Below are 15,916 nucleotides of genomic sequence, written 5' to 3' on the forward strand. Positions count from 1 at the left end.
TTTATATTGTAACGATGTTGAAGGACTCGGGGTATAATAAAACGTATTTATTAAAGGGCGAACCTGTGCCCACAACTCAAAAGGACTATGGTCGTAGCACGTTACAGCAGAACACCAAGATGTCTTCTTCTTCTACTTCTTCAAGAAGAGTCCCCAGCGCGTGGCGCACATCAGCAGGGGCCAGCTGGGTTCTCGTGCTATCACCATCGTCTTTGCGCAACACTAGATGGCGCGCATGTATGTCCCTGTGCGCATGGTGAATTTTAGGTGAATTCTGGCGAATATACGGCTGACACCCATGTGTCCAGATGTTGGCTCATCATGACATGCGTGCAGAATCTCGTTTCATAAAGGTGCAGGTACAACGAGTAAAAACTTGTCACCATGAGGCTTGAAGTTCCTCTTGTAAAGGACCCCTTCCCGAAGACGGAACGAAGGGAGCCCTCTGGATAAAGTGCGCGGGACTTTAACATTGAGTCCTTGGAGACGCTGTATAAGCGGCAGCAAATCGGGGTCATTTTGTTGTGGTTGAGCGATTTATGATGCCTGGACGACGCCTAGAAACGGGAAGTCTTCTTCCTCCGGCTCACTCGTCTCCACTGGTGCGCGTGACAGGCAGTCGGCATCGCTGTGCTTTTTCCCAGATTTGTATACCACAGTAACATCGTACTCTTGTAGCCTAAAGCTCCATCTTGCTAGTCGGCCAGAGGGATCCTTAAGGTTCGCCAGCCAACACAGGCAATGGTGGTCACTGACTGCTCGGAATGGTCTACCGTAGAGGTACGGCCGAAATTTACTTATGGCCCAAATGACCACGAGACACTCTTTTTCGGTTGCAGAGTAATTTGTCTCGGCTTTCGAAAGCTTGCGGCTGGCATACGCTAGCACTTTTTCTTGGCCGTTTTGCCGCTGGACTAGAATGGCTCCGAGGCCGACGTTACTCGCACCAGTGTGAACTTCAGTTTCGGCAGTATCATTGAAGTGGGCGAGGATTGGACAGGCTTGCAGGCGTGTTCTCAACTCATCAAATGCTTCCTGTTGTTCAGTTTCCCACATAAAGGGCACCTCGTCTTTTGTCAGATTAGTAAGTGGTTCAGCAATGTTAGAAAAATTTTCCACAAATCGCCGATAGTATGCGCATAAACCCAGGAAGCGACGTACTGACTTCTTGTCTTTGGGCGTCGGGAACTTCGCGATGGCAGCTGTCTTTTCGGGATCTGGCCGAACGCCCTCGGAGCTGGCGACGTGTCCGAGGAATTGAAGCTCTTCAAAAGCGAAGTGGCATTTTTCTGGCTTGATGGTCAAGTCTGCTGAACGAATGGCTTCTAATACTGTGCGGAGTCGCTCTAGATGTTGGTCGAATGTAGCGGAAAATACGACACCATCATCCAAGTACACCAAGCAGGACTGCCATTTCAGTCCCGCGAGGACAGCGTCCATCATTCTCTGAAACGTAGCTGGCGCTGTGCACAGGCCGAATGGAAGCGCTTTAAATTCGTAGAGGCCGTCTGGGGTTATGAATGCCGTCTTTTCACGGTCGCGCTCATCCACCTCAATTTGCCAATATCCGCTCTTGAGATCAAGGGAGGAGAAGTATTTCGCACTCCGTAGTCGATCGAGTGTATCATCGATACGCAGCAGAGGGTATACATCCTGTTTCGTTACGCTGTTCAGTTTTCGATAGTCGACGCAGAATTGAAGGCTGTTATCTTTCTTTTTAACAAGCACTACGGGAGACGCCCATGGACTGCTGGAAGGCTGGATCACGTCATCTGAAAGCATCTCCTCCACTTGTTTCTTGATGACGTCTCTTTCCTTTTGCGATACTCGATATGGATGTTGGTAAATCGGTCTCGTGGCTTCTTCTGTTATAATCCTGTGTTTTGCAATAGTCGTGCGTCGCATCTTAGAGGACGTTGAAAAGCAGTCCGAAAACTCTTTTATAAGGGCGAACAATTGTTTCTTTTGATATTCTGGGAGCCTATGGTTGACGTTAACTGATGCGTCGACGTTGCAGGTTTCTTGTGGAGTGGTTGGCGTTGTCGCTAAACTGCATAGTTCAGACGCCATGCAGAACTCGTGGAAATAGGCGATAGCCATACCTTGCGCGATGTGCTGACATTCATTCCCGAAATTCGTAAGGAGGACAACTGAGCGGCCATTCGTTAAGTGAACAACACCCCTCGCCACGCAAATTCCTTTGTTTAAAAAGAGCTCTACGTTTCCATCCGCTATTCCTTCGTGGTCACAAAATGCCTTATTTTCAACAAGCACCATTACACTACAGCGTGGTGGCACTATGACGTCATCATCAACAACGCGCAGAGCAGTAAGACGTCGCTTTTCCAATTCCTCCACTGAAATAGCTTGTTCGGTCGAAAACGTTACACTGGATCTGCGCAGACTAATTATGGCTCCATTGGCTTGCAGAAAATTCATTCCTAGTATAAGCTCCCTTGAACAGTCCGGCAGTACGATGAAGTCAGCAACGTAAGTAAAGCCTCTTATTTCGAGCCTTGAGGTGCATCTGCCGAGCGGTGTAATAGTGTGGCCACCTGCCGTGCGTATCTGTGCCCCACACCATTTTCTCACAACCTTTTTCAGTTTCTTTGCCAATTTGTGACTCATTACCGAATAATCAGCACCGGTGTCAACTAAAGCATTTAGCTCGTATCCGTCTATTTTCAACGGCAAATGTGAAGTAATCTTCGCACTGCTGCGCTTATCCTCTGTAAACATAGCATCGTCACCTTGAAACTGTAATGGAGGATCTTCGCAACTGCCTCACCTCCACAGGTCGCTTGCTTCAGTTTTCCTGGTGTGAGCTCGTAGAACGGTGCCCAGACCGTGCGGAAGAAGCACAGGGCTGGGTGATCGGTAACGCCTGGGCGACGGCGATCTTGGCTGATGTTGGCATGGAGTGTGTGGGCTCTGGCGCGCGGACAAGTACTCTTCGATCTCCGTTGGCTGTTCACCGTTTCCAGGGCATGGTGCGTACAACGGAAAGCCCCTTAATCCTGCCTGTCGGTAAGGGCAGAACCTATACAGGTGACCTGCTTCCCCACAATAGAAACACACAAGCCTACGCTCATGGTCACGCCAGATGTCACTTTTCCTGGGCCATTGATCCACGTAGCGAGCTACACCACGGGCTCGTGGCAGGTAGGTAGCCGTCGGTTCCAGTGAACGAGGTGCGCTGCGTACCGTTTGTGGGCAAGGAGAGGCCATCGTAACTGCTGCATTGGTGTGCGCCGCGGGTTGTCTGAATACTTCAGAGTACGTTGGGATGCGTTGGATCGGCTGTGGTGCACGCACCGGCTCACGTATCATCTGCCTCAGTTCATCTCATAATACGTCGACGACAGACAGTGTTGCTGTAGTGTGAGGTGCTTGCAACTTGCCGAGCTCTTCCCTGATCACCGACCTGATGAAATCTCGCAGAGTGTCCATGTCACTTCGCTGGCGTCCAGAGAAGACATTGGCAGGTGCATAGCTATGTCTAGATTGTACTGTCGAGTCCGCTGTTCTAGCGTTTTCTTGATGGCTGTCGCTTCCGTATGAAATTCCGCAACTGTTCGTGGTGGGTTGCGGACGAGAACAGCGAATAGCTCTTGCTTCACCCCACGCATGAGGTGGCGCAGCTTCTTGTCTTCGGTCATATGGGAATCTGCGCGCTTGAACAGGCGGATCATGTCCTCGATATACATTGCGACACTTTCGTTGGTGAGTTGGTTCCTGGATTCGAGCGCAGCCTGCGCCTTTTCTTTGCGATCCGCGCTGGCATAGGTCGCCAGAGCTTGTCGCCGAAATTCATCCCAGGTCGTAAAAGAGGTTTCATGGTTCTCATACCATGTCTTTGTGAAGTCCTCCAAAGCAAAGTATATGCGGCGGAGCTGCTCTCTCTCGTCCCAACCGTTCAAACGTGCCACTCTCTCAAAGAGGTTAGGCCAATCTTCTACGTCTTCATATGAGTCGCCATGAAATACTGGTGGCTGGTGAGGCTGATTTATCACCACTTGGGCTGGTGTTACATGACTTGTCATGGTGGCGTCCATTGACTGAGTTCCCTTTGGCGTGAAGTGGAGTGGACAGAATTCTGGTGAATCCCCTCGAAGACGGCGACTGGTCCTCTGATGCACAGGTGTCGGCTCCGCAGGATCAACTCGCTGATGGTCGGGGCTACGCTGTCTTGCGTTCGTAGGGCTTTGATTCATTACCCAGCACGTCCACCAGAAATGTAACGATGTTGAAGGACTCGGGGTATAATAAAACGTATTTATTAAAGGGCGAACCTGTGCCCCCAACTCAAAGGGACTATGGTCGTAGGACGTTACAGCAGAACACCAAGATGTCTTCTTCTTCTACTTCTTCAAGAAGAGTCCCCAGCACGTGGCGCACATTAGCAGGGGCCAGCTGGGTTCTCGTGCTATCACCATCGTCTCTGCGCAACACTAGACGGCGCGCATGTATGTCCCTGTGCGTGTGGTGATGGGCGCGTTGTTTGAATGCAGGCACTATGTCGCGGCATAATATATCATGCTCATCCTGCTAAGTTTACATCCATTGAGGATTTCACCATCGATTATTGTTCTGCTCACTGCCTCTATCAAATTCTGTTTAGGCTTCGGACACAATGTCTTTATCAGCATAATTGGAATGCCATCTGGGCCTGTTGATGTACTACTTGAAACCCTTTTCTCAGACCTTTCCCACCCTCGTTGTGAAAATGGAGCCATTGCGCCACTTGATCCATCCTTGTCTATTGTGGTGCATAAGGCACTTCTTTGTTGAAATTTTTCTGTCACCCTTGTTCTTATATATTGTTGCGACTCCGGGTCCTGGGGGTCTCAGTTTGGTAGCGGGCCCCCGTCCTAGGACCCACCGTCGAACAAGTCAGATGAGGCGCTCGTAAAAACGACAACAATTTATTTACATGGTTAATAACTGAGAATTAGAGGTGATCAAGTGATCAAGTCAAGAACTGTACATGAGAACTGTTGAACTGTGGAACTGTAGAACTTTTAATACACAAAAGTCTTCGGCTTATATAGCACCTCGTTGCCATCCCTAAGTCTTCGGCTTATATAGCACCTCGTTGCCAACCCTGGGCACATTGTTCGCGGCTTCCGCCAATAGGACGCTGCCCGGTCTAGGTGCTCCACCCACGAAGGAAAGGAAAGACACAACACAATGCATGGGCAGATGGCACAGTCTACACGATGACCAAATATGGTCACAAACGCACTGCACCGACGTTTTCGCACACGTCACTAAGTTTCGCGCACATCCGATGATTTTGGTTTCCAAGATTCTTCTGGCAGCTGGGTGAGGTTCGAAAAAAAGGCTGCCAGTACACGTGTCAAACTTGCCTGACTGTTTGGGTAGGACAATGTAGTGGTGGGCCAGCATATCGTCAAAATATGCCACCCCATTCAGCCAATCCAATGGAGAAAGGGGGGAAGGAGGAGTAGTCAACTAATCCGTCATCGCACAGGCGGGCTCCGGCAAGGGCTGCAGCAGATAGTGCATTATTCTTTTCTTCACCCCCACATTCCATTCCTGGTTGTTTGCTAGAAGCTGTGGCTTAGCTGCACATATCCCAGTGCTCCGCTTCTCCTCACAAGATACAGCCACAACCAGTTTGGCTTTAGCTTTCTGCCTGAACTGCAAATACCATGCTGGTTCCGAGATTTCCAGATCCTCGGTGACCTCGAAAATGGCCCAGCTGCCTTTTTGTCTGCCTCGAAAGCCTTGCTCGCAGCAAACACATTGGCCTTTCTTGAGTCGAGCTCACAATGGCCTTTCTTGGCTCGTGCGTTTTCTTTGCGCAAACCAGTCCCGAACCCCTCGTTCAGGTTTTGCCAAGAGGAAATCAACCCGTCTTGACGGCACACCCTTGCTTGGAATGCGTCGAAATATTTTCGTCCCATTCACAAAGGCCCAAAAACTTCAATAATTATGACGGTCGTAACAATATTCAATAGCTTCGTCCCCTTCTAGCCTAACACCTTGAGCTGTAGTTACAAACCTCTGCTCTATGCTTGCTTCATTTTTTAGAAGTTTAATAGGTTCCAAAATTTCACAGCTGCCTTTCTGTCCTTTTTATGTAATAATAATGCACTGATAATGATAGCGCACGCCATCTGGCGATATCTCTTAAGCATCAAGCGTACTATTGCACGGAGAATAAATCCAATCCAAGCCAAGCCAAAGTGGCCAGTGCGCATTGCGGCGTGATTTGTATGTTGTGTCGATAATCTTGGCACATCATGGGGCGATACTGAAGCTACATGGCTGCTTCAAGTTGCAAGTGATAGATCATGCACTAAACAACGGCAACAGGGCCGCTGGCTGGTATGCCCTTTGGAGCCTATGAGTTTTGTGTTCGCTACTGGTGACGGCAGCTGAAAACCACCAAGACGTTTTGGGCCTGCCGTGTGCCTAAAACTGGGATATATGGTAAACTGTATTTTTTCAGAAGGAAACTGCGGACGATTCTGTTAAATAGCCATCACCTCAATACCGACGTCCTAAGCTTACCTTTTGAGGGCTCCTGTTGAGCGACCAATGCTTTCGCTACGCCCGCAACGCCCACAAGCTTTGCGTATGGTATTGTAATTCTCGACCATTTGCTTCCACACTTTGTGTCTCAAATAAATCTTGCCTTGTGTTGAACCTCTGCTTTTATTGTTGAGGTATAAATTTTAATTAGTACTTCTCAAAGCTTGCTGTAAGTTGCTGGTGTGAGAATCCCGATTTGTGGACACTCCGTTTTCTTTTTTTTTTTTTTTGCTCTCCAAGTTTTTGTGGAAAGTTTTCCGCACGTAATTCTCGCACTCCCCAACTTTGCATCAGTTTTCCGGCAAAAAAAAGTGTGAGGATTATGCGAGTAAATAGGGTACTTTGACTTTGGACAACAGCCTTGTTTTTACTTTCTTTTAATGAAAGGAGATAAACTGAACTTGTAAAGCAATAGAAAACAAAAATATCTAATTCTGCAAAAAAAAAAAGAAACATGCTTTCTAGAGTCGCATGTCCACTTAATTCGAATGTCAACATCATAAAAGACAAAAAATAACATGTGAGACACCTTTGCGCTAGGTTTATTTTTCGCCCCGCCGCGGTGGTCTAGTGGCTAAGGTACTCGGCTGCTGACCCGCAGGTCGCGGGTTCGATTCCCGGCTGCGGCGGCTGCATTTCCGATGGAGGCGGAAATGTTGTAGGCCCGTGTACTCAGATTTGGGTGCACGTTAAAGAACCCCAGGTGGTCAAAATTTCCGGAGCCCTCCACTACGGCGTCTCTCATAATCAAATGGTGGTTTTGGGACGTTAAACCCCACAAATCAATCAATCAGGTTTATTTTTCTTCTCAGAAATGTTTTTTTTTTTTTGTCCTCTGTCGTCTGCCACCTGTTCCTTGTTGGAGGGGCATTTAAATTTGGCACCATTGATCGGCTTTAGTTATTGGGGTGAAGTCATCATATGCATAAAGTGATGGTCATCGTACATTTGAGTGTTGAAAAAAAATCATCGTGGTATATCGATACTGCCCATGATGTCATTGTGTCACGACATAGCAGCAGAATTTTCTATGTGGGTGAGAGTGGCGTTCTTTTCTTGATTGGTCTCTGTTCTTGCACAGCAAGCAGAGCGGTCTGTGCGAATCTTTCCCAAGCACCGCACCCAGAAAAGCCGGACGCGTGGTCGGGGGGCTGCTTGAACCCTTTTTATAGACCGGTGGGTGTCCGGCGGTGGGGTTCGAACCACGCACCTCCCGCAGGCGAGCCGGACATCCTACCCGTTAAGCCACGCCTTCATGTCATTATGAAGTCACTACGACATCACTGTGGCATCACAATGTGAGGTCAAAGAAAGGTGTCATGAGATGCCGCACGGTGATAGGTGGGCTAATCTCGGAGGCACCCCGTACGTCGGAACATTGTAGAGTGCTCAGTATCATTGTTATACTGCACTATTTCCACTTGGAGAGCAAAACTTGGGGTTATAAAAAAAGTAGAGCTGTGGGAATAACAAACCTTTGATTGCAAAGTCAATTCTCCTGTGTACACCTGTGCGTCCATTTTGTGCGTATTTCTTTCTGTTTGAGCACAGTGCTTGAACACAAACTGTGAAAGCATGATGAGCAGTGTTCAATACAAACTGCGAAAGCATGCTGCGAGGAGGTGATCGTGAAACGTTTGCCACTCGACCGGTGTAGACTTTTCAAGCCAAATTCCTTTCCTGCTCTCTTCGGTATCGAAGCAACTCGGAGCTGGAAGATCACACAAAGCAGACGCATCAACAGATCATGGGCATGCAAGGTTACATTCGCATTACCTGCCCATGCCAGGTCGTGCACGCAAGCGGTGTTATGTCGTTTTGATGCTCCTCAGTTGTACTGCTCGTTTCTATAGAAGGGATTCCTCTATGCACACACGTCTGGGGAGGATAGCAAGGATCACGTATCCTCACCACGATACACATCGTCGCACCCCTGAAACTGCTCTAAGGACGATGTCCCCAAAACCCACCAATTGTTGTGAATGCTAGGACCAGCACGATGTGAGAATGGAAAGAACACCAACGCAAACGAAATGGCGGCAGCTTAGTCTTGCATCCCGCTCTATACAAATTTAAAAGAAAAATAACGCGCATAGATGCCGTTTGTATAATTTAATATTTCTGTCAAACTTCATACTTTGAATCAGGCAATAGATTGCACAAATTACAAATGTCATCTCAAAGGATTCTCTTTGTCATGTACTACTTTGATATATGCAGGACCATTCTTTGTTGTATATGCCACCTCCACCATGTCAGGGGGCGTGCCCAGGAGATGAAGGGCAAGTTACTTTCAGTCTGACATTTCACTTTTATTCAGGGCACGTAACATCGCAAATTTCGGCAAATGAGATGGTGACCACCCAGTACATGCATTCCTCTTGCCTGCTTAAAACTCTCAATACAGTTGAACCCTGCTACAACGAAATTGACGGGGCACGGAAAAAGTTTTGTTGTAGTCAAATTGAAAAAATATAGCTGATTTGAGCTAGCAAAACAAAGGAACGTTTATTCTCAAAATTAAAAAAATGTCCGCTGCTTCGTATTCATAGTTAGGCTATGGTGAAAAGCATGCTGAAAGAACCGCTCAAACCGCCTTCGTGAACGAACTAAACAGTTGCATTAACACGTTAAAACCAGCCCCTGTCTGCCTTCAAAAGTATTTGACAATGCTGAGATGGAGTAAAGGTATCGTGGAGCGGCGACTTTTGCAATATTCTATGCAATTCTTAACACCCATTACACGCGGCTAGCTGATTTTGTTGATAATGCAGACGAACAGCTGCTCTGATTAATTACCACACTGGCCAAGCGCGAACATAATGATAAGCATCGGTATCGGAAAAAGCATCATTCCGCGGTTGCGCCCAGCAGCTGTGTGAAGGAAACCATTAACTGAGCGACTGAGCTTCAGCTTTCGATCGTCTGCGGCTCAATAGCAAGCCAGTGGAAAAAGCAGGGCCAGGGCAGTCTCATTGCCATCGTTATTGAGCAATGGCGGCGCGCACGCTTGCTGAACAGCAGTGGTATAGTGGCGGTTTCTGGTGGAGCCAACGCGTGTTGACTTTGTTGACCTATTTTCAGGCCCTGAAAATGCATCGAAATGTTAAACATTGGGTTTACTGCATAGCAAGTATCTGAGCCTGGACTTCCATCCTGAAATTTCGTTAAAGCGGGACAATTGAAGAAAAAGTGTTCGTTGTGGTGACAATATTTATGCATTGACTGCTACGTACTGCTGACAGGGAATCGTGAATTCTTCGTTGTAGAAATTTCATTGAAGCGGCGTTCGTAGTAGTGGAGTTCCACTGTACAGGTGAAGGGCCCTTTAAGGTATTCACAGACAGAAGAGAAATTGACCACGCATGGTTAGGCAAAGTTAATACTAGGCAAGAAGACCCTTCTGGCTTATTAGGGCTCTGGCTATTTGCTCTTGTATTTATTGCCTTCTTCAGCCATGCCCCCCAAAAAAAAGAAACCCGGGAGCATGTTTATTCGACGGTGGACACTTGACTCACTATGCCGGATTCGAAAAGGAGAGACCGTATTCTGCAAACCCTGCGGAACAAAAAAAAATTGCATGGCTATGCTAGACTATCGTCCTTTTGTACTATTATAAACTAAAACATTCCTGTTTGCTTTCCTGTCGTAGACAAAGATCCCACACGTACTTCTTCAAAAACTTGAATTTTATTACAGTTTATTGTGCCTATATTTATGGTTTTTGGCACCTAAAATAGTCTTTTGTCCATCTACTTTTGGTGCCTAAAATCCGGTTTTTTAGTGCCAAAACATGCGGTCTCTAGTGATCATGGTTGGAAATTCTTTGATAAGATGCTTAAGTGTCGTTTTTCACAGCTTATTTACCATAAAAGAAAGAGTTCGACAGGTTGATCATATTGAATAAACTCAGTGCAACCAGGAATTCCCTAAACAACACACCACCATTTACACACACAGATCCACACAGGAACAGGAGTACAGTGTGTGGGGTGCATTCCTGTGTGGACGTGCTTTTTAGGAAATTCCCGACTGCATCAAGTTTATTCAATGTCAGATTAATACGAGAGTCATCTTTGAAACATCTCTACCCATTCACTAGGGCACTAAACTTGAGAATGAGATATGGCTCTCCATAATTTACATCCCTCAGGGATAATAATTGATCGGGTTTAACGTCCCTAAGCCACTTTTACAGCGAAAGCTGTAATGAGATCACAACTCAGGTCACGCACAAGTGCATGCTGTCCGCTGCTGCTGCCGGTGTCTGTAGCCACATCGCACGAATATATAAAAAAGAACCTTGCACCAATGACACAGCGGTGCTTGAACCCGGGTTTGCTGTATGCCAGCCCAATACTTTACCACTGAGTTACGCCGGTTCTTGAAACTTGTTGTCAAACTTGCCTAAGGCAGGCATGACCTAGCACCAATGACACAGTGGGGCTCGAACTCGAGTCCACTGGGTGCCAGCCCAGCATTCTACCACTGAGCTACTCCTGTGCTTGTGACTTGTTGTTTAACTTGCCTTAAGCAGGCTTGATGCCGGGAAAGCAGTCGCGTTAATACGATAAAGCGTTTTACAACAGTGAAAGAACAACCAGTCGTCACACAATGCGATTAGCGTAACGAGTGGGCCATCCAATGCTCCAGCCTATTACAAAAGCTTGTTCTTGTTTCCCTATTAACTGTGATGCATGCCCACTTCAGCCATAATTACTCATCGTCGTCAGCAACTGCATTAACAATTGGCACAAAATTCCTAGCAAGTGTTTAGCGGATACCATGCTTCTCAGAAGAATGACAAAAAATAGCATAGCGAATGCTGACCTCCTACCCAAAAGTTTATTATTAATGCCCCACTGGGTACCAAGCAAGTGTGCTTGCTGTAGTTACCCAATGAGTGCTTTGAAAATGCTCTGAAAGGCCGCTCTTCTAGCTTTCGCTGTGCCTGTGTTGCGCCTACCGCGCAGGGCTGGCGTTATTATGAGAGGTGCTTGAGTGGAGGGCTCTTAAAAATTAGACCCCCCTCGTATTCTCGAACACACGTGTACTTAACACGAACAGGCACTTAAATATAAGCGATAGAGTCTCAGGCATTTTAGCATCTATCAGAAACTGTGCCTGCTGTGGCTGAGATTCGATCCCTCGACCGTCGTATCAGCAGTCGAGCCCCGTAACCACTAGACAGTGGTGGGTGTGTCTTTCAGTAATGTTGAAAGGTGGGCGAGTTGGTGATAGTTCATGATTACTTATGAAGCAGTGGTGTGCCTATACACTCCGTGCAGGACCTATAGGGGGTGCCTTGAAATACGCGCGCAGTGCCACTTGTAGTGTTGCGGGCATGCAACGTTGAGAGTCGTAGCAGACAGCAGCGCCTAATTGCTTTGAGAGCTATGGTGGCACAAGGGCCTGTAGCCGGTGTGTTAGTGCGTGCTTCGAGCAGAATTTAAAGATATCGCAGGGGGACAATCTTCCGCGAAGCCACCATGAATAAATGGAAAAACCTGCACGAAAGCGGCCACATTTTCCGTTTTAGTGAGCGCCTTGCTCCCGTCACCAGGAATGACGACTAAGCGTGTGTGCGTAATGCATATGGCTTGCTGCATAACTATCGCGGCAAGCTGTCATTCTTTCGAACTGAGCTTATTATTGGTGCTTGCCCACTACCCGCATATACTTGCAAATTACTCTGAGCATATTTAGAAACATAAAAGGCTCCACGGCCACTGGTGAAAATTGGCAAGCACGTTTGTTGCGGCGTCGTGCCACAGCGATTTTCAGCCACCGAGTCTCGCGAAGTGCTTTGCTTGAAATTGTCGCGGCACAATCATCGCTCATCATGTTCATAGTTTTACCTCGCCGCTCCCGCAGCTCATGCTAAGCTTGAGGCGCGGGCGAGAAAGAGAATGCGAGAAGATTTACTCCAGAGAGGACAGCGCATGACCCGCTCCGTCTTTCGCTTCACCTGTTTAATAATGAAAGAAAAAGGTTTTTGAATGAACCAAATCTAAAAGATGGGATTCAATTAATCACTTCTGGTGGTTATTTCCTTTGGAGCTATGGCACTTGGTTTTAGACACAGGAGGGTTTGCGATGCCATATGTGATTTGCTACGTAGACAAAACGAATTGAATTGTAAGGTTATGTAAGTGAAACTCATTCTTCATGACAATACGCTTTTTTGTGAATAAAGCTAATTAGCTATTTAGAAAATGATCTATTGCTAAAGATTTTTATATTTATGAACAAAATCATATATATAACAAGGCGCCGCCCATTTCATGGTCAATTCCCCATGGTGCCTTGCGCCAGTTTAGTAAGGACCAACCAATCATTGACGTCCTAGCGTGATCATACCGAGTGCGCATACCCTGGTGGGTGACTACTTGTGTTTACGGTAAAATGCTATGTAACTCAGTTTGCCCCTTCACTGATGGACCCATGAACTCAGGAAAGCACTAATTGACCTCGCATTGCATTCCTCAAAACTGCGACGTCTATATGGTGTCATAGTAATTATTATGGTCCACTAAAATGTCACATCAGCCTTGATCTAAAGTAAGATTTCTTGCAAGGATTTTTTTTCTCACCAGCTCCATGACAGCAAGAATATCATGCAAGATTATCGCACCTGCAAAGGGGGTGTCTCAGAGCAATTCAAGCACGCATCGGCAGAACGCGAGATGGCAGAGGGAACAGAAACCAAGCACTACTTTTTACGTTACACAGCTGTGATCCACTTAATTCGCTACCCAATAAAGCAGGGACAAGTTAAGAAACTTCGCAACTTCCTTCCCGCAGGACACGACGAGTACCTGTTGGTATAATTGACTACGCAGCAGTTCATGATTCAGATAAACTACGCGCTAGTGAACGTTGGGGGAGTGTTTTGTTTTTCTTGGGCTTTCGGCGTTTGTCTTCTCTGACGGCCGTGCGACGGCGTGCCAGTCTCAGTGCACGGAGTCTATCGTTCCTTTTGTGCTTGTCGTCATGCACTGCTTCATAAGTAATCATGTGTCTTTCAGCAACTGAAAGTTCTAAAGCATTTAAAGGTCAAGCTCCACGGACTAGAGACCCCTGTGCAGGCAAGGTGCACATTAGAAGCAAAACAGATGTGATGCCGACCTGGGCTCCCGAGAGGGCCTCCTTGAGCCGAGCCTTGACCTTCTCCTCAACAGCCGTGAGCAGAGAGAAACGGATGTGCTCCTGGGTGATGGTGCCCGTCTGGGAAGCCGCTGCACTGGCCGCGGTGCTGGTCTGCACAAAGATAAACAAATCAAACAATTGCAGACGGTTTATCCATTATTGTCTTCTTTGCTGTGCCACAATTCCATTCCAAGATGCGTAGCTATGAGCGTGACAGTATCACAGAGTCTCCCATCTGAAATGTTCGCAATCAACAGCAGTGCCAACCAGTGAGCACAGAATTTTTCGTGTCTCTTCTGAAGTGCCACACAGACTACGATAACTGCAGCTGCTACATCCTGTTCTTGCACCATGTGCATTTCCAAGAAATAGAACAAGGAAGGAGCCACTGAATGCTAGGAAAGCACCCATTATTAATGCAAACACACAATAACATCAACAAAAGTATATAAGTCGTCATTATCAGTAATTGTATTGTAAATGTCAAGAAATAAAAGTGGACAAAAAGATGACTAGCCACTGGCACAGACCAAGTGGCAGGTTCCCTGCCACTGGCAGGGAACTTGGCACGCAGACGCCTTTACATAATGCATCCAATGCTTTACCAGCTGAGCTAAAGCAGCAGTCATCCTTCTGTCCACTTTATAGTGTATATATGTGCATATCAATTTGGGAGTGTTAGTCAGCGTCACTAGTAACTATAATGGCAAGTGTGGAACACTCTCAGGGGCAACGCACCTTAGGGTCTAGGCTTGTACATTGTGTGCTGCCTGGCGACGACAATGAAACTGATGATGAAAAATAGGAGTGTCAGCACATGCAAGGTACCCACTATACGCCATGTCATTTATGAAGAAATGGGTTAGCACATGCAAGGTACCCGATGATGGTTCATGCGTGGTTGATGTACCAAGAACACTGACAAATACCTAGAGATAAAAGTTGATTGGAGTCGCCTCACACAGTTTGACACCAATGACGAGATCATACGAGCACCTGAAATCACCGATCTCAAGAACCCCTTTCAAATGGTTACTGCTTTGAACACTATCAGAAGTCACTGTACGATGATGTGGAGACAACGGGGTTACTAGAGGGTACGCACAGTCTCCACGTGGATCCCAGTGAAAGCAAAACGCCCATATGGTTACTCTTTAAGAGTACGCCAAGAAACTTTCATTCCCCCAAAAACTACGTCCTCTCGACGGAGTAAATGATGATGAGTGGGCGAAGCAGTAGGATCAATCGGTGTTAGCACAAATAACCCGTGACATAACCCACTCATTCATGCAAATGAGTGACAGCTAAGTGCATAAGCACATGCAAGCTACCCGATGACGATGAAGACCATAGAACATTCTCTTTCTGCCATGGGTGAAAATGAACGTAAGGCGCAGGAAGCATACCCTTGCGTCCAAGGGCCGTGAGGCAAGTGCTTTCCTGTGTAGCCACCGCAGCAAAAACCTCTCTGGGGAGGTTGTGCTACGGAACGCCCGAGTATATAATATGAAAACTATGAATTTCTTTTAAAAACGCTAACAATAATTTGTGACTAAAAAGCGGTTCCCTACCGACGAACATTGCAGGGTGTAAAGGTATATGTTGTCGGTAGGGTAATGGAAAGTGTTGTTTTCTTAGTGTGTCCAATTGTTTGCACTAATTTAAATGTGAAGGACTGTTAATGCTTCACCAGATCTGTCACACAATGGTGGATCGCCACCGGACAAAAGATGTGTGTGTGTCGTGTATGTGTGTCCTATCCTGAGTCTCGTTAGTATTACCTCTGTATGACGCGATTTCGATACGGGCAGCCAATGACCAGGGTGTGGCTTAACAATGTGTAGTTTGTTTTGTGTGTGTGTATCCCACTTGCTCTGCCAGTAGTCCCTGAGGTTTCGTTTGAGAGACTGCTTAAGATCAAGGGCCGGGATCGATATGGGTGTAGGGGCAGTGCCTTTGTGGACGGATGTAGCGAGCTGATTCGCCCTCACGTTGCCTTGAATCTCACGGTGCCCTGGCACCCAGCACACTACAACATGTTGTTTGAGCGTGTAGAGTGTGCACAAAATGGAGTAAAGTGAGACAAGGACTGGGTTTTTTTGTTTTTTAGGAGTGTGCAGAGCCGTTACCACACTGAGGGAGTCCGTATAAATTACTGCTTTTTGTATTTGTAATTGCTTGATGTGTTTAGCCGCCACAAGTATCG

The 15,916-nt window shown here is 47.0% G+C and overlaps 1 protein-coding gene across 2 annotated transcripts in view; it reads right to left on the reverse strand.

Moving 5' to 3' along the window:
• The window catches only part of TSG101 (tumor susceptibility gene 101), a 282,331-nt gene that overhangs the window by 48,141 nt on the left and 218,274 nt on the right, over positions 1-15,916 (reverse strand). For both annotated transcript variants that reach the window (XM_075882468.1, XM_037418098.2), the window contains one exon: positions 13,690-13,821. In XM_075882468.1, coding sequence (XP_075738583.1) covers positions 13,690-13,821 — 132 coding nt within the window. The remainder of the gene's footprint in view (positions 1-13,689; positions 13,822-15,916) is intronic.

This window comes from Rhipicephalus microplus, unplaced genomic scaffold, assembly GCF_043290135.1.
Source record: "Rhipicephalus microplus isolate Deutch F79 unplaced genomic scaffold, USDA_Rmic scaffold_12, whole genome shotgun sequence".
Lineage (NCBI taxonomy): Eukaryota > Metazoa > Arthropoda > Arachnida > Ixodida > Ixodidae > Rhipicephalus > Rhipicephalus microplus.